Raw genomic sequence first — 25581 nt, forward strand, 5'->3', positions numbered from 1 at the left:
ACAGTGGGAGTGAACGGGAAGGGGTTTGGGGCCATTGGGATTGTGTACAGTGGGAGTGAACGGGATGGGGTTTGGGATTGGGATTGTGTACAGTGGGAGTGAACGGGAAGGTTTTTGGGATTGGGATTGTGTACAGTGGGAGTGAACGGGAAGGGGTTTGGGTTTGGGATTGTGTACAGTCGGAATGAACGGGAATGGGTTTGGGTCCATTGGAATTGTGTACAGAGGGGGTGAACGGGCAGTCGTTTGGGTCCATTGGGATTGTGTACAGTGGGAGTGAATGGGAAGGGGTTTGGGTCCATTGGGATTGTGTACAGTGGGAGTGAACGGAAAGGGGTTTGGGATTGGGATTGTGGACAATGGGAGTGAACGGGAAGGGGTTTGGGGCCATTGGGATTGTGTACAGTGGGAGTGAACGGGAAAGGGTTTGGGATTGGGATTGTGTACAGTGGGAGTGAATGGGAATGGGTTTGGGATTGGGATTGTGTACAGTGGGAGTGAACAGGAAGGGGTTTGTGTCCATTGGGATTGTGTACAGTGGGAGTGAACGGGAAGGGGTTTGGGATTGGGATTGTGTACAGTGGGAGTGAACGGGAAGGGGTTTGAGATTGGGATTGTGTACAGTGGGAGTGAACGGGAAGGGGTTTGGGTCCATTGGGATTGTGTACAGTGGGAGTGAACGGGAAGGGGTTTGGGATTGGGATTGTGTACAGTGGGAGTGAACGGGAAGGGGTTTGGGGCCATTGGGATTGTGTACAGTGGGAGTGAACGGGAAGGTTTTTGGGATTGGGATTGTGTACAGTGGGAGTGAACGGGAAGGGGTTTGGGTTTGGGATTGTGTACAGTCGGAATGAACGGGAATGGGTTTGGGTCCATTGGAATTGTGTACAGAGGGGGTGAACGGGCAGTCGTTTGGGTCCATTGGGATTGTGTACAGTGGGAGTGAATGGGAAGGGGTTTGGGATTGGAATTGTGTACAGTCGGAGTGAACAGGAAGGGGTTTGGGTCCATTGGGATTATGGACAGTGGGAGTGAACAGGAAGGGGTTTGTGTCCGTTGGGATTGTATACAGTGGGAGTTAACGGGAAGGGGTTTGGGTCCATTGGGATTGTGTACGTTGGGAGTGAACGGAAAGGGGTTTGGGTTCATTGGGATTGTGTACAGTGGGAGTGAACGGGAAGGGGATTGGGATTGGGATTGTGTACAGTGGGAGTGAACGGGAAGGGGTTTGGGATTGGGATTGTGTACAGTGGGAGTGAATGGGAAGGGGTTGGGGTCCATTGGGATTGTGTACAGTGGGAGTGAACGGGAAGGGGTTTGAGATTGGGATTGTGTACAGTGGGAGTGAACGGGAAGGGGTTTGGGTCCATTGGGATTGTGTACAGTGGGAGTGAACGGGAAGGGGTCTGGGTCCATTGGGATTGTGTACAGTGGGAGTGAACGGGAAGGGGTTTGGGATTGGGATTGTGTACAGTGGGAGTGAACGGGAAGGGGTTTGGGGCCATTGGGATTGTGTACAGTGGGAGTGAACGGGAAGGGGTTTGGGGCCATTGGGATTGTGTACAGTGGGAGTGAACGGGAAGGGGTTTGGGATTGGGATTGTGTACAGTGGGAGTGAACGGGAAGGGGTTTGGGATTGGGATTGTGTACAGTGGGAGTGAACGGGAAGGGGTTTGGGATTGGGATTGTGTACAGTGGGAGTGAACAGGAAGGGGTTTGGGATTGTGATTGTGTACAGTGGGAGTGAACGGGAAGGGGTTTGGGGCCATTGGGATTGTGTACAGAGGGAGTGAACGGGAAGGTGTTTGGGATTGGGATTCTGTACAGTGGGAGTGAACGGGAAGGTTTTTGGGATTGGGATTGTGTACAGTGGGAGTGAACGGGAAGGGGTTTGGGTTTGGGATTGTGTACAGTCGGAATGAACGGGAATGGGTTTGGGTCCATTGGAATTGTGTACAGAGGGGGTGAACGGGCAGTCGTTTGGGTCCATTGGGATTGTGTACAGTGGGAGTGAATGGGAAGGGGTTTGGGATTGGAATTGTGTACAGTCGGAGTGAACAGGAAGGGGTTTGGGTCCATTGGGATTATGGACAGTGGGAGTGAACAGGAAGGGGTTTGTGTCCGTTGGGATTGTATACAGTGGGAGTTAACGGGAAGGGGTTTGGGTCCATTGGGATTGTGTACAGTGGGAGTGAACGGAAAGGGGTTTGGGTTCATTGGGATTGTGTACAGTGGGAGTGAACGGGAAGGGGTTTGGGGCCATTGGGATTGTGTACAGTGGGAGTGAAAAGGGAAGGGGTTTGGCTACATTGGGATTGTATACAGTGGGAGTAAACGGGAAGTTGTTTAGGTCCATTGGGATTGTGTACAGTGGGAGTGAATGGGAATGGGTTTGGGATTGGGATTGTGTACAGTGGGAGTGAACGGGAAGGGGTTTGTGTCCATTGGGATTGTGTACAGTGGGAGTGAACGGGAAGGGGTTTTTGTCCATTGAGATTGTGTACAGTGGGAGTGAACGGGAAGGTGTTTGGGGCCATTGGGATTGTGTACAGTGGGAGTGAACGGGAAGGGGTTTGGGTCCATTGGGATTGTGTACAGTGGGAGTGAATGGGAAGGTGTTTGGGGCCATTGGGATTGTGTACAGTGGGAGTGAACGGGAAGGGGTTTGGGTCCATTGGGATTGTGTACAGTGGGAGTGAACGGGAAGGTTTTTGGGATTGGGATTGTGTACAGTGGGAGTGAACGGGAAGGGGTTTGGGTTTGGGATTGTGTACAGTCGGAATGAACGGGAATGGGTTTAGGTCCATTGGAATTGTGTACAGATGGGGTGAACGGGCAGTCGTTTGGGTCCATTGGGATTGTGTACAGTGGGAGTGAATGGGAAGGGGTTTGGGATTGGAATTGTGTACAGTCGGAGTGAACAGGAAGGGGTTTGGGTCCATTGGGATTATGGACAGTGGGAGTGAACAGGAAGGGGTTTGTGTCCGTTGGGATTGTATACAGTGGGAGTTAACGGGAAGGGGTTTGGGTCCATTGGGATTGTGTACGTTGGGAGTGAACGGAAAGGGGTTTGGGTTCATTGGGATTGTGTACAGTGGGAGTGAACGGGAAGGGGATTGGGATTGGGATTGTGTACAGTGGGAGTGAACGGGAAGGGGTTTGGGATTGGGATTGTGTACAGTGGGAGTGAATGGGAAGGGGTTGGGGTCCATTGGGATTGTGTACAGTGGGAGTGAACGGGAAGGGGTTTGAGATTGGGATTGTGTACAGTGGGAGTGAACGGGAAGGGGTTTGGGTCCATTGGGATTGTGTACAGTGGGAGTGAACGGGAAGGGGTCTGGGTCCATTGGGATTGTGTACAGTGGGAGTGAACGGGAAGGGGTTTGGGATTGGGATTGTGTACAGTGGGAGTGAACGGGAAGGGGTTTGGGATTGGGATTGTGTACAGTGGGAGTGAACGGGAAGGGGTTTGGGATTGGGATTGTGTACAGTGGGAGTGAACAGGAAGGGGTTTGGGATTGTGATTGTGTACAGTGGGAGTGAACGGGAAGGGGTTTGGGGCCATTGGGATTGTGTAAAGTGGGAATGAACGGGAAGGAGTTTGGGTCCATCAGGATTGTGTACAGTGGGATTTAACGAGAAGATTTTTGTGTCCATTGGGATTGTGCACAGTTGGAGAGAACGTGAAGGGTATGGGTTCATTGCGATTGTGTAAATTTGGAATGAACGGGAATGGGTTTGGGTCCATTGGAATTGTGTACAGAGGGGGTGAACGGGCAGTCGTTTGGGTCCATTGGGATTGTGTACAGTGGGAGTGAATGGGAAGGGGTTTGGGATTGGAATTGTGTACAGTCGGAGTGAACAGGAAGGGGTTTGGGTCCATTGGGATTATGGACAGTGGGAGTGAACAGGAAGGGGTTTGTGTCCGTTGGGATTGTATACAGTGGGAGTTAACGGGAAGGGGTTTGGGTCCATTGGGATTGTGTACAGTGGGAGTGAACGGAAAGGGGTTTGGGTTCATTGGGATTGTGTACAGTGGGAGTGAACGGGAAGGGGTTTGGGTCCATTGGGATTGTGTACAGTGGGAGTGAAAAGGGAAGGGGTTTGGCTACATTGGGATTGTATACAGTGGGAGTAAACGGGAAGTTGTTTAGGTCCATTGGGATTGTGTACAGTGGGAGTGAATGGGAAGGGGTTTGGGATTGGGATTGTGTACAGTGGGAGTGAACGGGAAGGGGTTTGTGTCCATTGGGATTGTGTACAGTGGGAGTGAACGGGAAGGGGTTTTTGTCCATTTGGATTGTGTACAGTGGGAGTGAACGGGAAGGTGTTTGGGTCCATAGGGATTGTGTACAGTGGGAGTGAACGGGAAGGGGTTTGGGTCCATTGGGAATGTGTACAGTGGGAGTGAATGGGAAGGTGTTTGGGGCCATTGGGATTGTGTACAGTGGGAGTGAACGGGAAGGGGTTTGGGTCCATTGGGATTGTGTACAGTGGGAGTGAACGGGAAGGTTTTTGGGATTGGGATTGTGTACAGTGGGAGTGAACGGGAAGGGGTTTGGGTTTGGGATTGTGTACAGTCGGAATGAACGGGAATGGGTTTAGGTCCATTGGAATTGTGTACAGATGGGGTGAACGGGCAGTCGTTTGGGTCCATTGGGATTGTGTACAGTGGGAGTGAATGGGAAGGGGTTTGGGATTGGGATTGTGTACAGTCGGAGTGAACGGGAAGGGGTTTGGGTCCATTGGGATTATGGACAGTGGGAGTGAACAGGAAGGGGTTTGTGTCCGTTGGGATTGTATACAGTGGGAGTGAACGGGAAGGGGTTTGGGTCCATTGGGATTGTGTACAGTGGGAGTGAACGGTAAGGTGTTTGGATTGGGATTGTGTACAGTGGGAGTGAACGGTAAGGTGTTTGGGATTGGGATTGTGTACAGTGGGAGTGAACGGTAAGGTGTTTGGGATTGGGATTGTGTACAGTGGGAATGAACGGTAAGGTGTTTGGGATTGGGATTGTGTACATTGGGAGTCAACGCGAAGTGTTTTGGATTGGGATTGTGTACAGTCGGAATGAATGGGAAGCGGTTTGGGTCAATTGGAAATGTGTGCAGTGGGAGTGAACATGAAGGGGTTTGGGATTGGGATTGTGTACAGTGGGAGTGAACGGGAATGTGTTTGGGATTGGAATTGTGTACAGTGGGAGTGAACGGTAAGGTGTTTGGGATTGGGATTGTGTACAGTGGGAATGAACGGTAAGGTGTTTGGGATTGGGATTGTGTACAGTGGGAGTGAACGGTAAGGTGTTTGGGATTGGGATTGTGTACAGTGGGAGTGAACGGTAAGGTGTTTGGGATTGGGATTGTGTACATTGGGAGTCAACGCGAAGCGTTTTGGATTGGGATTGTGTACAGTCGGAATGAATGGGAAGCGGTTTGGGTCAATTGGAATTGTGTGCAGTGGGAGTGAACATGAAGGGGTTTGGGATTGGGATTGTGTACAGTGGGAGTGAACAGGAAGGGGTTTGGGATTGGGATTGTGCACAGTGGGAGTGAATGGGAAGCGTTTTGGGTCCATTGGGGTTGTTTACAGTGGGAGTGAACGGGAAGGAGTTTGGGATTGGGATTGTGTACAGTGGGAATGAACGGGAAGGTTTTTGGGATTGGGATTGTGTACAGTGGGAGTGAACGGGAAGGGGTTTGGGATTGGGATTGTGTACAGAAGGAGTGAACAGGAAGGGGTTTGGGATTGGGATTGTGTACAGTGGGAGTGAACGGGAAGGGGTTTGGGTCCATTGGGATTGTGTACAGTGGGAGTGAAAGGGAAGGGGTTTGGGATTGGAATTGTGTACAGTGGGAGTGAACGGGAAGGGGTTTGGGATTGGGATCGTGTACAGTGGGAGTGAACGGGAAGGGATTTGGGATTGGTATTGTGTACAGTGGGAGTGAACGGGAAGGGGTTTGGGTCCATTGGGATTGTGTACAGTGGCAGTGAACGGGAATGGGTTTGGGTCCATTGGGATTGTGTACAGTGGGAGTGAACGGGAAGGGGTTTGGGATTGGGATCGTGTACAGTGGGAGTGAACGGGAAGGGATTTGGGATTGGTATTGTGTACAGTGGGAGTGAACGGGAAGGGGTTTGGGTCCATTGGGATTGTGTACAGTGGCAGTGAACGGGAATGGGTTTGGGTCCATTGGGATTGTGTACAGTGGGAGTGAACGGGAAGGAGTTTGGTTCCTTTGGGATTGTGTATAGTGGGAGTGAACGGGAAGGGGTTTAGGTCCATTGGGATTGTGTACAGTGGGATTGAAAGGGAAGGGGTTTGGATCCATTGGGATTGTGTACAGAGGGGGTGAATGGGCAGTCGTTTGGGTCCATTGGGATTGTGTACAGTGGGAGTGAACGGGAAGGGGTTTGGAATTGGGATTGTGTACAGTGGGAGTGAACGGGAAGGGGTTTGGAATTGGGATTGTGTACAGTGGGAGTGAACGGGAAGCGGTTTGGAATTGAGATTGTGTACAGTCGGAATGAACGGGAAGGGGTTTGGGTCCATTGCAATTGTGTACATTGGGAGTGAACGGGAAGTGGTTTGGGATTGCGATTGCGTACAGCGGGAGTGAACGGGAAGGGGTTTGGGTCCATTAGGATTGTGTACAGTGGGAGTGAACGGGAAGGGGTTTAGATCCATTGGGATTGTGTACAGTGGGAGTGAACGGGAAGGGGTTTGGGAATGGGATTTTGTACAGTGGGAGTGAACGGGAAAGTGTTTGGGTCCATTGGGATTGTGTACAGTGGGAGCGATCAGGAAGGGGTTTGGGATTGGGATTGTGTACAGTGGGAGTGAACGGGAAGATGTTTGGGATTGGGATTATGTACATTGGGAGTCAACGGGAAGCGTTTTGGATTGGGCTTGTGTACAGTGGGAGTGAACGGGACGGGGTATGGGTCCATTGGTATTTTGTACCGTGTGATTGAACAGGAAGGGGTTTGGGCTTGGGATTGTGTACAGTGGGATTGAACGGGAAGGGGTTTGGGATTGGGATTGTGTACAGTGGGAGTGAACGGGACGGGGTATGGGTCCATTGGTATTTTGTACCGTGTGATTGAACAGGAAGGGGTTTGGGCTTGGGATTGTGTACAGTGGGATTGAACGGGAAGGGGTTTGGGATTGGGATTGTGTACAGTGGGATTGAACGGGAAGGGGTTTGGGATTGGGATTGTGTACAGTGGGAGTGAATGGGAAGGGGTTTGGGTCCAATGGGATTTTGCACAGTGGGAGTGAATGGGAAGCGTTTTGGGTCCATTGGGGTTGTTTACAGTGGGAGTGAACGGGAAGGAGTTTGGGATTGGGATTGTGTACAGTGGGAGTGAACGTGAAGGAGTTTGGGTCCATTTGGATTGAGTACAGTGGGAGTGAACAGGAAATGATTTGGGTCCTTTGGGATTGTGTACAGTGGGAGTGAACAGGAAACTGTTTGGGTCCATTGGGATTGTGTACTGTGGGAGTGAACGGGAATGGGTTTGGGATTGGGATTGTGTACAGAGGGAGTGAACTGGAAAGGGTTTGGGATTGGGATTGTGCACAGTCGAAATGAACGGGAAGGGGTTTGGGTCCATTGGAATTATGTACAGTGGGAGTGAACGGGAAGTGTTTTGGGATTGGGATTGTGTACAGTGGGAGTGAACGGGAAGGTGTTTGGGATTGGGATTGTGTACAGTGGGAGTGAACGGGAAGGGGTTTGGGATTGGGATTGTGTACAGTGGGAGTGAACGGGAATGTGTTTGGGATTGGGATTGTGTACAGTGGGAGTGAACGGGAAGGGATTTGGGTCCATTGGGATTGTGTACAGTAGGAGTGAACGGGAAGGGGTTTGGGTCCATTGGGATTGTGTACAGTGGGAGTGAACGGGAATGTGTTTGGATCTATTGGGATTGTGCACAGTGGGAGTGAACGGGAAAGGTTTTGGGTCCATTGGGATTGTGTACAGTAGGAGTGAACGGGAAGGGGTTTGAGTCCATTGGGATCGTGTACAGTGGAGGTCAACGGGAAGTGGTTTGGGATTGGGATTGTGTACATTGGGAGTGAACGGGAAGGGGTTTGGGTCCATTGGGATTGTGTACAGTGGGAGTGAACGGGAAGGTTTTTGGTTCCTTTGGGATTGTGTACAGTGGGAGTGAACGGGAAGGGGTTTGGGATTGGGACTGTGTACAGGGGGAGTGAACGGGAAGGGATTTGGTCCATTGGGATTGTGTACAGTGGGAGTGAACGGGAAGGGGTTTGGGATTGGGATTGTGTACAGTGGGAGCGATCAGGAAAGCGTTTGGGTCCATTGGGATTGTGTACAGTGGGAGTGAACGGGAATGAGTTTGGGATTGGGATTGTGTACAGTGGGAGCGATCAGGAAAGCGTTTGGGTCCATTGGGATTGTGTACAGTGGGAGTGAACGGGAATGAGTTTGGGATTGGGATTGTGTACAGTGGGAGTGAACGGGAAGGTGTTTGGGATTGGGATTGTGTACAGTGGGAGTGAACAGGAAGGGGTTTGGGTTTGGGATTGTGTACAGTCGGAATGAACGGGAAGTGGTTTGTGTCCATTGGGATTGTGTACAGTGGGAGTGAACGGGAAGGGGTTTGGGATTGGGATTGTGTACAGTGGGAGTGAATGGGAAGCGTTTTGGGTCCATTGGGGTTGTTTACAGTGGGAGTGAACGGGAAGGAGTTTGTGTCCATTGGGATTGTGTACAGTGGGATTGAACGGGAAGGGGTTTGGGATTGGGATTGTGTACAGTGGGAGTGAACGGGAAGTGGTTTGGGTCCATTGGGATTGTGTACATTGGGAGTGAACGGGAAGGGGTTTGGGTCCATTGGGATTGTGTACAATGGGAGTGAACGGGAAGGGGTTTGGGATTGGGATTGTGTACAGTGGGAGTGAACGGGAAGGGGTTTGGGATTGGGATTGTGTACAGTGGGAGTGAACGGGAAGGGATTTGGGATTTGTATTGTGTACAGTGGGAGTGAACCGGAAGGGGTTAGGGATTGGGATTGTGTACAGTGGGAGTGAATGGGTAGTGGTTTGGGTCCATTGGGATTGTGTACATTGGGAGTGAACGGAAAGGGGTTTGGGTCCATTGGGATTGTGTACAGTGGGAGTGAACGGGAAGGGGTTTGGGATTGGGATTGTGTACAGTGGGAATGAACGGGACGGGGTTTGGGTCCATTGGGATTGTGTACAGTGGGAGTGAACGGGAAGGGGTTTGGGATTGGGATTGTGTACAGTGGGAGTGAACGGGAAGGGATTTGGGATTTGTATTGTGTACAGTGGGAGTGAACGGGAAGGGATTTGGGATTTGTATTGTGTACAGTGGGAGTGAACCGGAAGGGGTTTGGGATTGGGATTGTGTACAGTGGGAGTGAATGGGAAGCGGTTTGGGTCCAATGGGATTGTTTGCAGTGGGAGTCAATGCGAAGGGGTTTGGGTCAATTGCGTTTGTTTACAGTGGGAGTGAACGGGAAGGAGTATGGGTCCATTGGGATTGTGTACAGTGGGAGTGAACGGGAAGGAGTTTGGGATTGGGATTGTGTAGAGTGGGAGTGAACGGGAAGGGGTTTGGGTCCATTGGGATTGTGTACAGTGGGAGTGAACGGGAAGGAGTTTGGGATTGGGATTGTGTAGAGTGGGAGTGAACGTGAAGGAGTTTGGGTCCATTTGGATTGAGTACAGTGGGAGTGAACAGGAAATGATTTGGGTCCTTTGGGATTGTGTACAGTGGGAGTGAACGGGAAAGAGTTTGGGATTGGGATTGTGTACAGTGGGAGTGAACGTGAAGGAGTTTGGGTCCATTTGGATTGAGTACAGTGGGAGTGAACAGGAAATGATTTGGGTCCTTTGGGATTGTGTACAGTGGGAGTGAACGGGAATGTGTTTGGGATTGGGATTGTGTACAGTGGGAGTGAAAGGGATGGTGTTTGGGATTGGGATTGTGTACAGTGGGAGTGAACAGGAAGGGGTTTGGGATTGGGATTGTGTACAGTGGGAGTGAACGGGAAGTGTTTTGGGATTGGGATTTTGTACAGTGGGAGTGAACGGGAAGGGGTTTGGGTCCATTGGGATTGTGTACAGTGGGAGTGAACGGGAATGTGTTTGGGTTTGGGATTGTGTACAGTGGGAGTGAACGGGAAGGGGTTTGGGATTGGGATTGTGTACAGTGGGAGTGAACGGGAAGGGGTTTGGGTCCATTGGGATTGTGTACAGTGGGAGTGAACGGAAAGGGGTTTGGGTCCATTGGGATTGTGTACAGTGGGAGTGAACGGGAAGTGGTTTGGGATTGGGATTGTGTACATTGGGAGTGAACGGGAAGGGGTTTGGGTCCATTGGGATTGTGTACATTGGGAGTGAACGGGAAGAGGTTTGGGTCCATTGGGATTGTGTACAGTGGGAGTGAACGGGAAGTGGTTTGGGATTGGGATTGTGTACATTGGGAGTGAACGGGAAGGGGTTTGGTTCCATTGGGATTGTGTATAGTGGGAGTGAACGGGAAGGAGTTTGGTTCCTTTGGGATTGTGTACAGTGGGAGTGAAGGGGAAGGGGTTTGGGTCCATTGGGATTTTGTACAGTGGGAGTGAACGGGAAGGGGTTTGGGATTGGGATTGTGTATAGTGGGAGTGAACGGGAAGGGGTTTGGGATTGGGATTGTGTACAGTGGGAGTGAACAGGAAGGGATTTGGGATTGGGATTGTGTACAGTGGGAGTGAACAGGAAGGGATTTGGGATTGGGATTGTGTACAGTGGGAGTGAACGGGAAGGGGTTTGGGATTGGGATTTTGTACAGTGGGAGTGAACGGGAAGGGGTTTGGGATTGGGATTGTGTACAGAGGGGATGAATGGGCAGGCGTTTGGGTCCATTGGCATTGTGTACAGTGGGAGTGAACAGGAAGGTGTTTGGGATTGGGATTGTGTACAGTGGGAGTGAACGGGAAGGGGTTTGGGATTGGGATTGTGTACAGTGGGAGTGAACGGGAATGGGTTTGGGATTGGGATTGTGGACATTGGGAGTGAACGGGAAGGGGTTTGGGTCCATTGGGATTGTGTACAGTGGGAGTGAACGGGAAGGTGTTTGGAATTGGGATTGTGTACAGTGGGAGTGAACGGGAAGGGGTTTGGGATTGGGATTGTGTACAGTGGGAGTGAATGGGAAGCCGTTTGGGTCCAATGGGATTGTCTACAGTGGGAGTGAACGGGAAGGGGTTTGGGATTGGGATTGTGTACAGTGGGAGTGAACGGGAAGGGGTTTGGGATTGGGATTGTGTACAGTGGGAGTGAATGGGAAGCCGTTTGGGTCCAATGGGATTGTCTACAGTGGGAGTGAACGGGAAGGGGTTTGGGATTGGGATTGTGTACAGTGGGAGTGAACGGGAAGGGGTTTGGGATTGGGATTGTGTACAGTGGGAGTGAATGGGAAGCCGTTTGGGTCCAATGGGATTGTGTACAGTGGGAGTGAACGGGAAGGGATTTGGGATTGGGATTGTGTACAGTGGGAGTGAACGGGAAGGGGTTTGGGTCCATTGGGATTGTGTACAGTGGGAGTGAACGGGAAGGGGTTTGGGTCCTTTGGGATTGTGTACAGTGGGAGTGAACGGGAAGGGGTTTGGGTCCTTTGGGATTGTTTACATTTGGAGTGAACGGGAAGTGGTTTGGGATTGGGATTGTGTACAGTGGGAGTGAACGGGAAGGGGTTTGGGTCCATTGGGATTGTGTACAGTGGGAGTGAACGGGAAGGGGTTTGGGTCCTTTGGGATTGTGTACAGTGGGAGTGAACGGGAAGTGGTTTGGGATTGGGATTGTGTACAGTGGGAGTGAACGGGAAGGGGTTTGGGATTGGGATTGTGTACAGTGGGAGTGAACGGGAAGGGGTTTGGGATTGGGATTGTGTACAGTGGGAGTGAACGGGAAGGGGTTTGGGATTGGGATTGTGTACAGTGGAAGTGAACGGGAAGGGGTTTGGGATTGGGATTGTGTACAGTGGGAGTGAAAGGGAAGGGGTTTGGGTTCATTGGGATTGTGTACAGTGGGAGTGAACAGGAAGGGGTTTGGGTCCATTGGGATTGTGTACAGTGGGAGTGAACGGGAAGGGGTTTGGGATTGGGATTGTGTACAGTGGGAGTGAACGGCAAGGGGTTTGGGATTGGGATTGTGTACAGTGGGAGTGAATTGGAAGGGGTTTGCGTCCATTGGGATTCTGGACATTGGGAGTGAACGGGAAGGGGTTTGCGTCCATTGGGATTGTGTACAGTGGGAGTGAACGGGAAGGGGTTTGCGTCCATTGGGATTGTGTACAGTGGGAGTGAACGGGAAGGGGTTTGGGATTGGGATTGTGTACAGTGGGAGTGAACGGCAAGGGGTTTGGGATTGGGATTGTGTACAGTGGGAGTGAATTGGAAGGGGTTTGCGTCCATTGGGATTCTGGACATTGGGAGTGAAGGGGAAGGGGTTTGCGTCCATTGGGATTGTGTACAGTGGGAGTGAACGGGAAGGGGTTTGGGATTGGGATTGTGTACAGTGGGAGTGAATTGGAAGGGGTTTGCGTCCATTGGGATTGTGTACAGTGGGAGTGAATTGGAAGGGGTTTGGGTCCATTGGGATTGTGTACAGTGGGAGTGAACGGGAAGGGGTTTGGGATTGGGATTGTGTACAGTGGGAGTGAATGGGAAGGGGTTTGGGTCCATTGGGTTAGGTTTCGGGTTAGGGTTAGGCTTAGGGTTAGGGGTTCCTGATTTTTCCAGTGATTTGGGAAGTCTGGATTTAACCACTTACTTGGAGGAGGGTCGTCGCCCTGTGATATCCTCTTGGATGGGTTCAGTGTAGGCGTATGGAAACCAGCCCTTGCTGTAAGGGGAGAGAGAGAGATAGAAAATGGGATTATACCGCTCACCATCACAGACCCTTCGCCATCTGATTCACACCCAATCAACGACCTTCCAAACATTGTCCTGTCAGAGAACTAGCCACCAATGTGTGCACAGCAAGCTCCCACAAACAGCCAGGCGATCATGACAACGATCATAATTTTGTTTCAGTGATATTTGCATCAGGACTCGGATGAGAATTTCTCTCACCCTCCCACAAAACCCCACCCTTCAGAAAGCAGCTGTGGGATATAACACACAGATCCGAGAGCTGGGAAAATGTTCCATGTCTCATCCTGAAAGACAGCTCCTCTGACAGTGCAGCACACCCTCAGTACTGACCCTCCGACAGTGCAGCACACCCTCAGTACTGACCCTCTGACAGTGAAGCACTTCCTCAGTACTGACCCTCCGACAGTGCAGCACTCCCTCAATAATGACCCTCTGACAGTGCAGCACTCCCTCAGTACTGACCCTCCGACAGGGCAGCACACCCTCAGTACTGACCCACTGACAGTGCAGCACTCCCTCAGTACTGATCCTCTAACTGTGCAGCAATCCCTCAGCAATGCCCCTCTGACAGTGTGGCACTCCCTCAGTACTGACGCTCCGACAGTGCAGCACTCCCTCAGTACTGACACTCTGACAGTGTGGCACTCCCTCAGTAGTGACCCTCTGACAGTGCAGCACTCCCTCAGTACTGACACTCTGACAGTGCAGCACTCCCTCAGTACTGACCCTCTGACAGTGCAGCACTCCCTCAGTACTGACCCTCTGACAGTGCAGCACTCCCTCAGTACTGACCCTCTGACAGTGCAGCACTCCCTCAGTACTGACCCTCTGACAGTGCAGCACTCCCTCAGCAATGTCCCTCTGACAGTGCAGCACTCCTTCAGCACTGACCCTCTGACAGTGCAGCACTCCCTCAGTACTGACCCTCTGACAGTGCAGCACTCCCTCAGTACGGACCCTCTGACAGTGCAGCACTCCCTCAGTACTGACCCTCTGACAGTGAAGCACTTCCTCAGTACTGACCCTCTGACAGTGAAGCACTTCCTCAGTACTGACCCTCTGACAGTGCAGCACTCCCTCAGTACTGCCCCTCTGACAGTGCAGCACTCCCTCAGCACTGACTCTCTGACAGTGCGGCACTCCCTCAGTACTGACCCTCTGACAGTGAGGCACTCCCTCAGTACTGACACTCTGACAGTGTGGCACTCCCTCAGCACTGACCCTCTGACAGTGCAGCACTCCCTCAGTACTGACCTTCTGACAGTGCAGCACTCCCTCAGTACTGCCCCACTGACAGTGCAGCACTCCCTCAGCACTGACCCTCTGACAGTGCGGCACTCCCTCAGCACTGACCCTCTGACAGTGCGGCACTCCCTCAGCACTGACCCTCTGACAGTGCGGCACTCCCTCAGCACTGACTCTCTGACAGTGCGGCACTCCCTCAGTACTGACCCTCTGACAGTGCGGCACTCCCTCAGTACTGACACTCTGACAGTGCGGCACTCCCTCAGCAATGTCCCTCTGACAGTGCAGCACTCCCTCAGTACTGACCCTCTGACAGTGCAGCACTCCCTCAGTACTGACACTCTGACAGTGAAGCACTTCCTCAGTACTGACCCTCCGACAGTGCAGCACTCCCTCAATAATGACCCTCTGACAGTGCAGCACTCCCTGAGTACTGACCCTCCGACAGTGCAGCACACCCTCAGTACTGACCCTCTAACTGTGCAGCACTCCCTCAGCAATGTCCCTCTGACAGTGTGGCACTCCCTCAGTACTGACGCTCCGACAGTGCAGCACTCCCTCAGTACTGCCCTCTGACAGTGCAGCACTCCCTCAGTACTGACCCTCTGACAGTGCAGCACTCCCTCAGTACTGACCCTCTGACAGTGCAGCACTCCCTCAGTACTGACCCTCTGACAGTGCAGCACTCCCTCAGTACTGACCCTCTGACAGTGAAGCACTCCCTCAGTACAGACCCTCTGACAGTGCAGCACTCCCTCAGTACTGACCCTCTGACAGTGCAGCACTCCCTCAGTACTGACCCTCTGACAGTGAAGCACATCCTCAGAACTGACCCTCTGACAGTGCAGCACTCCCTCAGTACTGCCCCTCTGACAGTGCAGCACTCCCTCAGCACTGAGCCTCTGACAGTGCGGCACTCCCTCAGTACTGACCCTCTGACAGTGTAGCACTCCCTCAGTACTGACCCTCTGACAGTGCAGCAATCCCTCAGTACTGACCCTCCGACAGTGCAGCACTCCCTCAGTACTGACCCTCTGACAGTGCAGCACTCCCTCAGTACTGCCCCTCTGACCTTGCAGCACTCCCCCAGCACTGACCCACTGACAGTGCAGCACTCCCTCAGCACTGACTCTCCGACAGTGCGGCACTCCCTCAGTACTGACCCTCTGACAGTGCGGCACTCCTCAGTACTGACACTCTGACAGTGTGGCACTCCCTCAGCACTGACCCTCTGACAGTGCAGCACTCCCTCAGTACTGACCCTCTGACAGTGCAGCACTCCCTCAGTACTGACCCTCCGACAGTGCAGCAGTCCCTCAGTACTGACCCACTGACAGTGCAGCACTCCCTCAGCAATGTCCCTCTGACAGTGCAGCACTCCTTCAGCACTGACCCTCTGACAGTGCAGCACTCCCTCAGCACTGACCCTCTGACAGTGCAGCACTCCCTCAGTACTGACCCTCTGACAGTGCAGCACTCCCTCAGTACTGACCCTCTGACAGTGCAGCACTCCCTCAGTACTGACCGTCTGACAGTGCAGCACTCCCTCAGTACTGACACTCTGACAGTGTGGCACTCCCTCAGCACTGACCCTCTGACAGTGCAGCACTCCCTCAGTACTGACCTTCTGACAGTGCAGCACTCCCTCAGTACTGCCCCACTGACAGTGCGGCACTCCCTCAGCACTGACCCTCTGACAGTGCGGCACTCCTTCAGCACTGACCCTCTGACAGTGCGGCACCCCCTCAGCACTGACTCTCTGACAGTGCGGCACTCCCTCAGTTCTGACCCACTGACAGTGCGGCACTCCCTCAGTACTGACACTCTGACAGTGCGGCACTCCCTCAGCAATGTCCCTCTGACAATGCAGCACTCCCTCAGTACTGACCCTCTGACAGTGCGGCACTCCCTCAGTACTGACCCTCTGACAGTGCGGCACTCCCTCAGTACTGACACTCTGACAGTGCCGCACTCCCTCAGTACTGACACTCTGACAGTGAAGCACTTCCTCAGTACTGACCCTCCGACAGTGCAGCACTCCCTCAATAATGACCCTCTGACAATGCAGCACTCCCTGAGTACTGACCCTCCGACAGTGCAGCACACCCTCAGTACTGACCCTCTAACTGTGCAGCACTCCCTCAGCAATGTCCCTCTGACAGTGTGGCACTCCCTCAGTACTGACGCTCCGACAGTGCAGCACTCCCTCAGTACTGCCCTCTGACAGTGCAGCACTCCCTCAGTACTGACCCTCTGACAGTGCAGCACTCCCTCAGTACTGACCGTCTGACAGTGCAGCACTCCCTCAGTACTGACCCTCTGACAGTGCAGCACTCCCTCAGTACTGACCCTCTGACAGTGAAGCACTCCCTCAGTACAGACCCTCTGACAGTGCAGCACTCCCTCAGTACTGACCCTCTGACAGTGCAGCACTCCCTCAGTACTGACCCTCTGACAGTGAAGCACATCCTCAGTACTGACCCTCTGACAGTGCAGCACTCCCTCAGCAATGCCCCTCTGACAGTGTGGCACTCCCTCAGTACTGACGCTCCGACAGTGCAGCACTCCCTCAGTACTGACACTCTGACAGTGTGGCACTCCCTCAGTAGTGACCCTCTGACAGTGCAGCACTCCCTCAGTACTGACCCGCTGACAGTGCAGCACTCCCTCAGTACTGACCCTCTGACAGTGCAGCACTCCCTCAGTACTGACCCTCTGACAGTGCAGCACTCCCTCAGTACTGACCCTCTGACAGTGCAGCACTCCCTCAGCAATGTCCCTCTGACAGTGCAGCACTCCTTCAGCACTGACCATCTGACAGTGCAGCACTCCCTCAGCACTGACCCTCTGACAGTGCAGCACTCCCTCAGTACTGACCCTCTGACAGTGCAGCACTCCCTCAGTACTGACCCTCTGACAGTGCAGCACTCCCTCAGTACTGACCCTCTGACAGTGAAGCACTTCCTCAGTACTGACCCTCTGACATTGAAGCACTTCCTCAGTACTGACCCTCTGACAGTGCAGCACTCCCTCAGTACTGCCCCTCTGACAGTGCAGCACTCCCTCAGCACTGACCCTCTGACAGTGCGGCACTCCCTCAGCACTGACTCTCTGACAGTGCGGCACTCCCTCAGTACTGACCCTCTGACAGTGAGGCACTCCCTCAGTACTGACACTCTGACAGTGAGGCACTCCCTCAGCACTGACCCTCTGACAGTGCAGCACTCCCTCAGTACTGACCCTCTGACAGTGCAGCACTCCCTCAGTACTGCCCCACTGACAGTGCAGCACTCCCTCAGCACTGACCCTCTGACAGTGCGGAACTCCCTCAGCACTGACCCTCTGACAGTGCGGCACTCCCTCAGCACTGACCCTCTGACAGTGCAGCACTCCCGCAGTACTGACCATCTGACAGTGCAGCACTCCCTCAGTACTGACCCTCTGACAGTGCAGCACTCCCTCAGTACAGACCCTCTGACAGTGCAGCACTCCCTCAGTACTGACCCTCTGACAGTGCAGCACTCCCTCAGTACTGACCCTCTGACAGTGAAGCACTTCCTCAGTACTGAACCTCTGACAGTGCAGCACTCCCTCAGTACTGACCCTCTGACAGTGCAGCACTCCCTCAGCACTGAGCCTCTGACAGTGCGGCACTCCCTCAGTACAGACCCTTTGACAGTGCAGCACTCCCTCAGTTCTGACCCTCTGACAGTGCAGCACTCCCTCAGTACTGACCCTCTGACAGTGCAGCACTCCCTCAGTACTGACCCTCCGACAGTGCAGCACTCCCTCAGTACTGACCCTCTGACAGTGCGGCACTCCCTCAGTACTGACCCTCTGACAGTGCGGCACTCCCTCATCACTGACCGTCTGACAATGCGGCACTCCCTCAGCACTGACCCTCTGACAGTGCGGCACTCCCTCAGCACTGACTCTCTGACAGTGCGGCACTCCCTCAGTACTGACCCTCTGACAGTGCGGCACTCCCTCAGTACGGACACTCTGACAGTGCGGCACTCCCTCAGCAATGTCCCTCTGACAGTGCAGCACTCCCTCAGCACTGACCCTCTGACAGTGCAGCACTCCCTCAGTACTGACCCTCTGACAGTGAAGCACTTCAACAGTACTGACCCTCCGACAGTGCAGCACTCCCTCAGTACAGACCCTCTGACAGTGCAGCACTCCCTCAGTACTGACCCTCTGACAGTGCAGCACTCCCTCAGTACTGACCCTCTGACAGTGAAGCACTTCCTCAGTACTTACCCTCTGACAGTGCAGCACTCCCTCAGTACTGCCCCTCTGACAGTGCAGCACTCCCTCAGCACTGAGCCTCTGACAGTGCGGCACTCCCTCAGTACTGACCCTCTGACAGTGCAGCACTCCCTCAGTACTGACCCTCTGACAGTGCAGCACTCCCTCAGTACTGACCATCCGACAGTGCAGCACTCCCTCAGTACTGACCCTCTGACAGTGCAGCACTCCCTCAGTACTGCCCCTCTGACCGTGCAGCACTCCCCCAGCACTGACCCTCTGACAGTGCAGCACTCCCTCAGCACTGACTCTCTGACAGTGCAGCACTCCTTCAGTAGTGACCCTCTGACAGTGCAGCACTCCCTCAGCACTGACCCTCTGACAGTGCGGCACTCCCTCAGTACTGACACTCTGACAGTGCGGCACTCCCTCAGCAATGTCCCTGTGACAGTGCAGCACTCCCTCAGCACTGACCCTCTGACAGTGCAGCACTCCCTCAGTACTGACCCTCTGACAGTGAAGCACTTCAACAGTACTGACCCTCCGACAGTGCAGCACTCCCTCAGTACAGACCCTCTGACAGTGCAGCACTCCCTCAGTACTGACCCTCTGACAGTTCAGCACTCCCTCAGTACTGACCCTCTGACAGTGAAGCACTTCCTCAGTACTTACCCGCTGACAGTGCAGCACTCCCTCAGTGCTGCCCCTCTGACAGTGCAGCACTCCCTCAGCACTGAGCCTCTGACAGTGCGGCAGTCCCTCAGTACTGACCCTCTGACAGTGCAGCACTCCCTCAGTACTGACCCTCTGACAGTGCAGCACTCCCTCAGTACTGACCCTCTGACAGTGCAGCACTCCCTCAGTACTGACCCTCCGACAGTGCAGCACTCCCTCAGTACTGACCCTCTGACAGTGCAGCACTCCCTCAGTACTGCCCCTCTGACCGTGCAGCACTCCCCCAGCACTGACCCTCTGACAGTGCAGCACTCCCTCAGCACTGACTCTCTGACAGTGCGGCACTCCCTCAGTACTGACCCTCTGACAGTGCAGCACTCCCTCAGTACTGACAATCTGACAGTGCGGCACTCCCTCAGCACTGACCCTCTGACAGTGCAGCACTCCCTCAGTACTGACCCTCTGACAGTGCAGCACTCCCTCAGTACTGACCATCTGACAGTGCAGCACTCCCTCAGTACTGACCCTCTGACAGTGCAGCACTCCCTCAGTACAGACCCTCTGACAGTGCAGCACTCCCTCAGTACTGACCCTCTGACAGTGCAGCACTCCCTCAGTACTGACCCTCCGACAGTGCAGCACTCCCTCAGTACTGACCCTCTGACAGTGCAGCACTCCCTCAGTACTGACCCTCTGACAGTGCAGCACTCCCTCAGTACTGACCATCTGACAGTGCAGCACTCCCTCAGTACTGACCCTCTGACAGTGCAGCACTCCCTCAGTACAGACCCTCTGACAGTGCAGCACTCCATCAGTACTGACCCTCTGACAGTGAAGCACTTCCTCAGTACTGAACCTCTGACAGTGCAGCACACCCTCAGTACTGCCCCTCTGACAGTGCAGCACTCCCTCAGCACTGAGCCTCTGACAGTGCGGCACTCTCTCAGTACTGACCCTTTGACAGTGCAGCACTCCCTCAGTACTGACCCACTGACAGTGCAGCACTCCCTCAGTACTGACCCTCCGACAGTGCAGCACTCCCTCAGTACTGACCCTCTGACAGTGCAGCACTCCCTCAGTACTGCCCCTCTGACCGTGCAGCACTCCCCCAGCACTGACCCTCTGACAGTGCAGCACTCCCTCAGCACTGACCCTCTGACAGTGCAGCACTCCTTCAGTACTGACCCTCTGACAGTGCGGCACTCCCTCAGTACTGACAATCTGACAGTGCGGCACTCCCTCAGCACTGACCCTCTGACAGTGCAGCACTCCCTCAGTACTGACCCTCCGACAGTGCAGCACTCCCTCAGTACTGACCCTCTGACAGTGCGGCACTCCCTCAGTACTGACCCTCTGACAGTGCGGCACTCCCTCATCACTGACCCTCTGACAGTGCGGCACTCCCTCAGCACTGACCCTCTGACAGTGCGGCACTCCCTCAGCACTGACTCTCTGACAGTGCGGCACTCCCTCAGTACTGACCCTCTGACAGTGCGGCACTCCCTCAGTACTGACACTCTGACAGTGCGGCACTCCCTCAGCAATGTCCCTTTGACAGTGCAGCACTCCCTCAGCACTGACCCTCTGACAGTGCAGCACTCCCTCAGTACTGACCCTCTGACAGTGAAGCACTTCAACAGTACTGACCCTCCGACAGTGCAGCACTCCCTCAGTACAGACCCTCTGACAGTGCAGCACTCCCTCAGTACTGACCCTCTGACAGTTCAGCACTCCCTCAGTACTGACCCTCTGACAGTGAAGCACTTCCTCAGTACTTACCCGCTGACAGTGCAGCACTCCCTCAGTGCTGCCCCTCTGACAGTGCAGCACTCCCTCAGCACTGAGCCTCTGACAGTGCGGCACTCCCTCAGTACTGACCCTCTGACAGTGCAGCACTCCCTCAGTACTGACCCTCTGACAGTGCAGCACTCCCTCAGTACTGACCCTCTGACAGTGCAGCACTCCCTCAGTACTGACCCTCCGACAGTGCAGCACTCCCTCAGTACTGACCCTCTGACAGTGCAGCACTCCCTCAGTACTGCCCCTCTGACCGTGCAGCACTCCCCCAGCACTGACCCTCTGACAGTGCAGCACTCCCTCAGCACTGACTCTCTGACAGTGCGGCACTCCCTCAGTACTGACCCTCTGACAGTGCGGCACTCCCTCAGTACTGACAATCGGACAGTGCGGCACTCCCTCAGCACTGACCCTCTGACAGTGCAGCACTCCCTCAGTACTGACCCTCTGACAGTGCAGCACTCCCTCAGTACTGACCATCTGACAGTGCAGCACTCCCTCAGTACTGACCCTCTGACAGTGCAGCACTCCCTCAGTACAGACCCTCTGACAGTGCAGCACTCCCTCAGTACTGACCCTCTGACAGTGCAGCACTCCCTCAGTACTGACCCTCCGACAGTGCAGCACTCCCTCAGTACTGACCCTCTGACAGTGCAGCACTCCCTCAGTACTGACCCTCTGACAGTGCAGCACTCCCTCAGTACTGACCATCTGACAGTGCTGCACTCCCTCAGTACTGACCCTCTGACAGTGCAGCACTCCCTCAGTACAGACCCTCTGACAGTGCAGCACTCCCTCAGTACTGACCCTCTGACAGTGCAGCACTCCCTCAGTACTAACCCTCTGACAGTGAAGCACTTCCTCAGTACTGAACCTCTGACAGTGCAGCACACCCTCAGTACTGCCCCTCTGACAGTGCAGCACTCCCTCAGCACTGAGCCTCTGACAGTGCGGCACTCTCTCAGTACTGACCATTTGACAGTGCAGCACTCCCTCAGTTCTGACCCTCTGACAGTGCAGCACTCCCTCAGTACTGACCCTCTGACAGTGCAGCACTCCCTCAGTACTGACCCTCCGACAGTGCAGCACTCCCTCAGTACTGACCCTCTGACAGTGCGGCACTCCCTCAGTACTGACCCTCTGACAGTGCGGCACTCCCTCATCACTGACCCTCTGACAGTGCGGCACTCCCTCAGCACTGACCCTCTGACAGTGCGTCACTCCCTCAGCACTGACTCTCTGACAGTGCGGCACTCCCTCAGTACTGACCCTCTGACAGTGCGGCACTCCCTCAGTACTGACCATCTGACAGTGCGGCACTCCCTCAGTACTGACACTCTGACAGTGCGGCACTCCCTCAGCAATGTCCCTCTGACAGTGCAGCACTCCCTCAGCACTGACCCTCTGACAGTGCAGCACTCCCTCAGTACTGACCCTCTGACAGTGCGGCACTCCCTCAGCACTGACCCTCTGACAGTGCAGCACTCCCTCAGCACTGACCCTCTGACAGTGCAGCACTCCCTCAGCACTGACCCTCTGACAGTGAAGCACTTCAACAGTACTGACCCTCCGACAGCGCAGCACTCCCTCAGTACAGACCCTCTGACAGTGCAGCACTCCCTCAGTACTGACCCTCTGACAGTGCAGCACTCCCTCAGTACTGACCCTCTGACAGTGAAGCACTTCCTCAGTACTGACCCTCTGACAGTGCAGCACTCCCTCAGTACTGCCCCTCTGACAGTGCAGCACTCCCTCAGCACTGAGCCTCTGACAGTGCGGCACTCCCTCAGTACTGACCCTCTGACAGTGCAGCACTCCCTCAGTACTGACCCTCTGACAGTTCAGCACTCCCTCAGTACTGACCCTCTGACAGTGCAGCACACCCTCAGTACTGAGCCTCCGACAGTGCAGCACTCCCTCAGTACTGACCCTCTGACAGTGCAGCACTCCCTCAGTACTGACCCTCCGACAGTGCAGCACTCCCTCAGCAATGTCCCTCTGACAGTGCAACACTCCTTCAGCACTGACCCTCTGACAGTGCAGCACTCCCTCAGCACTGACCCTCTGACAGTGCAGCACTCCCTCAGTACTGACGCTCTGACAGTGCAGCACTCCCTCAGTACTGACCCTCTGACAGTGCAGCACTCCCTCAGTACTGACCCTCTGACAGTGAAGCACTTCCTCAGTACTGACCCTCTGACAGTGAAGCACTTCCTCAGTACTGACCCTCTGACAGTGCAGCACTCCCTCAGTACTGCCCCTCTGACAGTGCAGAACTCCCTCAGCACTGACCCTCTGACAGTGCAGCACTCCCTCAGTACTGAACCTCTGGCAGTGCGGCACTCCCTCAGTACTGACCCTCCGACAGTGCAGCACTCCCTCAGTACTGACCCTCCAACAGTGCAGCACATCCTCAGTACTGACCCACTGACAGTGCAGCACACCCTCAGTACTGACCCACTGACAGTGCAGCACTCCCTCAGTACTGACCCTCTGACTGTGCAGCACTCCCTCAGTAATGTCCCTCTGACAGTGCAGCACTCCTTCAGCACTGACCCTCTGACAGTGCAGCACTCCCTCAGCACTGACCTTCTGACAGTGCAGCACTCCCTCAGTACTGACCCTCTAACAGTGCAGCACTCCCTCAGTACTGACCATCTGACAGTGCAGCAATCCCTCAGTACTGACCCTCTGACAGTGAAGCACTTCCTCAGTACTGACCCTCTGACAGTGAAACAGTTCCTCATTACTGACCCTCTGACAGTGCAGTACTCCCTCAGCACTGACCCTCTGACAGTGCGGCACTCCCTCAGTACAGACCCTCTGACAGTGCAGCACTCCCTCAGTACTGACCCTCTGACAGTGCAGCACTCCCTCAGTACTGACCCTCTGACAGTGCAGCACTCCCTCAGTACTGACCCTCCGACATTGCAGCGCTCCCTCAGTACTGACCCTCTGACAGTGCAGCACTCCCTCAGTACTGCCCCTCTTACAGTGCAGCACTCCCTCAGCACTGACCCTCTGACAGTGCGGCACTCCCTCAGCACTGACTCTCTGACAGTGCGGCACTCTCTCAGTACTGACCCTCTGACAGTGCGGCACTCCCTCAGTACTGACACTCTGACAGTGCGGCACTCCCTCAGCAATGTCCCTCTGACAATGCAGCACTCCCTCAGCAATGTCCCTCTGACAGTGCAGCACTCCCTCAGCACTGACTTTCTGACAGTGCAGCACTCCCTCAGTAATGACCCTCTGACAGTGAAGCACTTCCTCAGTACTGACCCTCCGACAGTGCAGCACTCCCTCAATAATGAACCTCTGACAGTGCAGCACACCCTCAGTACTGACCTTCCGACAGTGCAGCACTCCCTCAGTACTGACACTCTGACAGTGCAGCACTCCCTCAGTACTGACCCTCTGACAGTGCAGCACTCCCTCAGTACTGACCCTCCGACAGTGCAGCACTCCCTCAGCAATGTCCCTCTGACAGTGCAACACTCCTTCAGCACTGACCCTCTGACAGTGCAGCACTCCCTCAGCACTGACCCTCTGACAGTGCAGCACTCCCTCAGTACTGACGCTCTGACAGTGCAGCACTCCCTCAGTACTGACCCTCTGACAGTGCAGCACTCCCTCAGTACTGACCCTCTGACAGTGAAGCACTTCCTCAGTACTGACCCTCTGACAGTGAAGCACTTCCTCAGTACTGACCCTCTGACAGTGCAGCACTCCCTCAGTACTGCACCTCTGACAGTGCAGAACTCCCTCAGCACTGACCCTCTGACAGTGCGGCACTCCCTCAGTACTGACCCTCTGACAGTGCAGCACTCCCTCAGTACTGAACCTCTGGCAGTGCGGCACTCCCTCAGTACTGACCCTCTGACAGTGCAGCACTGCCTCAGTACTGACCCTCTGACAGTGCAGCACTCCCTCAGTACTGACCCACTGACAGTGCAGCACTCCCTTAGTACTGACCCTCTGACAGTGCAACACTCCCTCAGTACTGAACCTCTGACAGTGCGGCACTCCCTCAGTACTGACCCTCTGACAGTGCGGTACTCCCTCAGTACTGACCCTCTGACAGTGCAGCACTCCCTCAGTACTGAACCTCTGGCAGTGCGGCACTCCCTCAGTACTGACCCTCTGACAGTGCGGTACTCCCTCAGTACTGACCCTCCGACAGTGCAGCACTCCCTCAGTACTGACCCTCCAACAGTGCAGCACACCCTCAGTACTGACCCACTGACAGTGCAGCACACCCTCAGTACTGACCCACTGACAGTGCGGCACTCCCTCAGTACTGACCCTCTGACTGTGCAGCACTCCCTCAGTAATGTCCCTCTGACAGTGCAGCACTCCTTCAGCACTGACCCTCTGACAGTGCAGCACTCCCTCAGCACTGACCTTCTGACAGTGCAGCACTCCCTCAGTACTGACCCTCTAACAGTGCAGCACTCCCTCAGTACTGACCATCTGACAGTGCAGCAATCCCTCAGTACTGACCCTCTGACAGTGAAGCACTTCCTCAGTACTGACCCTCTGACAGTGAAACACTGCCTCATTACTGACCTTCTGACAGTGCAGTACTCCCTCAGCACTGACCCTCTGACAGTGCGGCACTCCCTCAGTACTGACCCTCTGACAGTGCAGCACTCCCTCAGTACTGACCCTCTGACAGTGCAGCACTCCCTCAGTACTGA

At 54.4% G+C, this 25581-nt stretch overlaps 1 protein-coding gene across 1 annotated transcript in view; it reads right to left on the reverse strand.

Moving 5' to 3' along the window:
• Positions 1-12805: 12805 nt before the first annotated feature.
• The window catches only part of LOC121275116 (brain-specific angiogenesis inhibitor 1-associated protein 2-like), a 179232-nt gene continuing 166456 nt past the window's right edge, over positions 12806-25581 (reverse strand). Inside the window, exon 11 of the mRNA XM_041182531.1 lies at positions 12806-12881. Coding sequence (XP_041038465.1) covers positions 12806-12881 — 76 coding nt within the window. The remainder of the gene's footprint in view (positions 12882-25581) is intronic.

Source organism: Carcharodon carcharias, unplaced genomic scaffold (assembly GCF_017639515.1).
Source record: "Carcharodon carcharias isolate sCarCar2 unplaced genomic scaffold, sCarCar2.pri scaff_468, whole genome shotgun sequence".
NCBI classification, from domain to species: Eukaryota; Metazoa; Chordata; class Chondrichthyes; order Lamniformes; family Lamnidae; genus Carcharodon; species Carcharodon carcharias.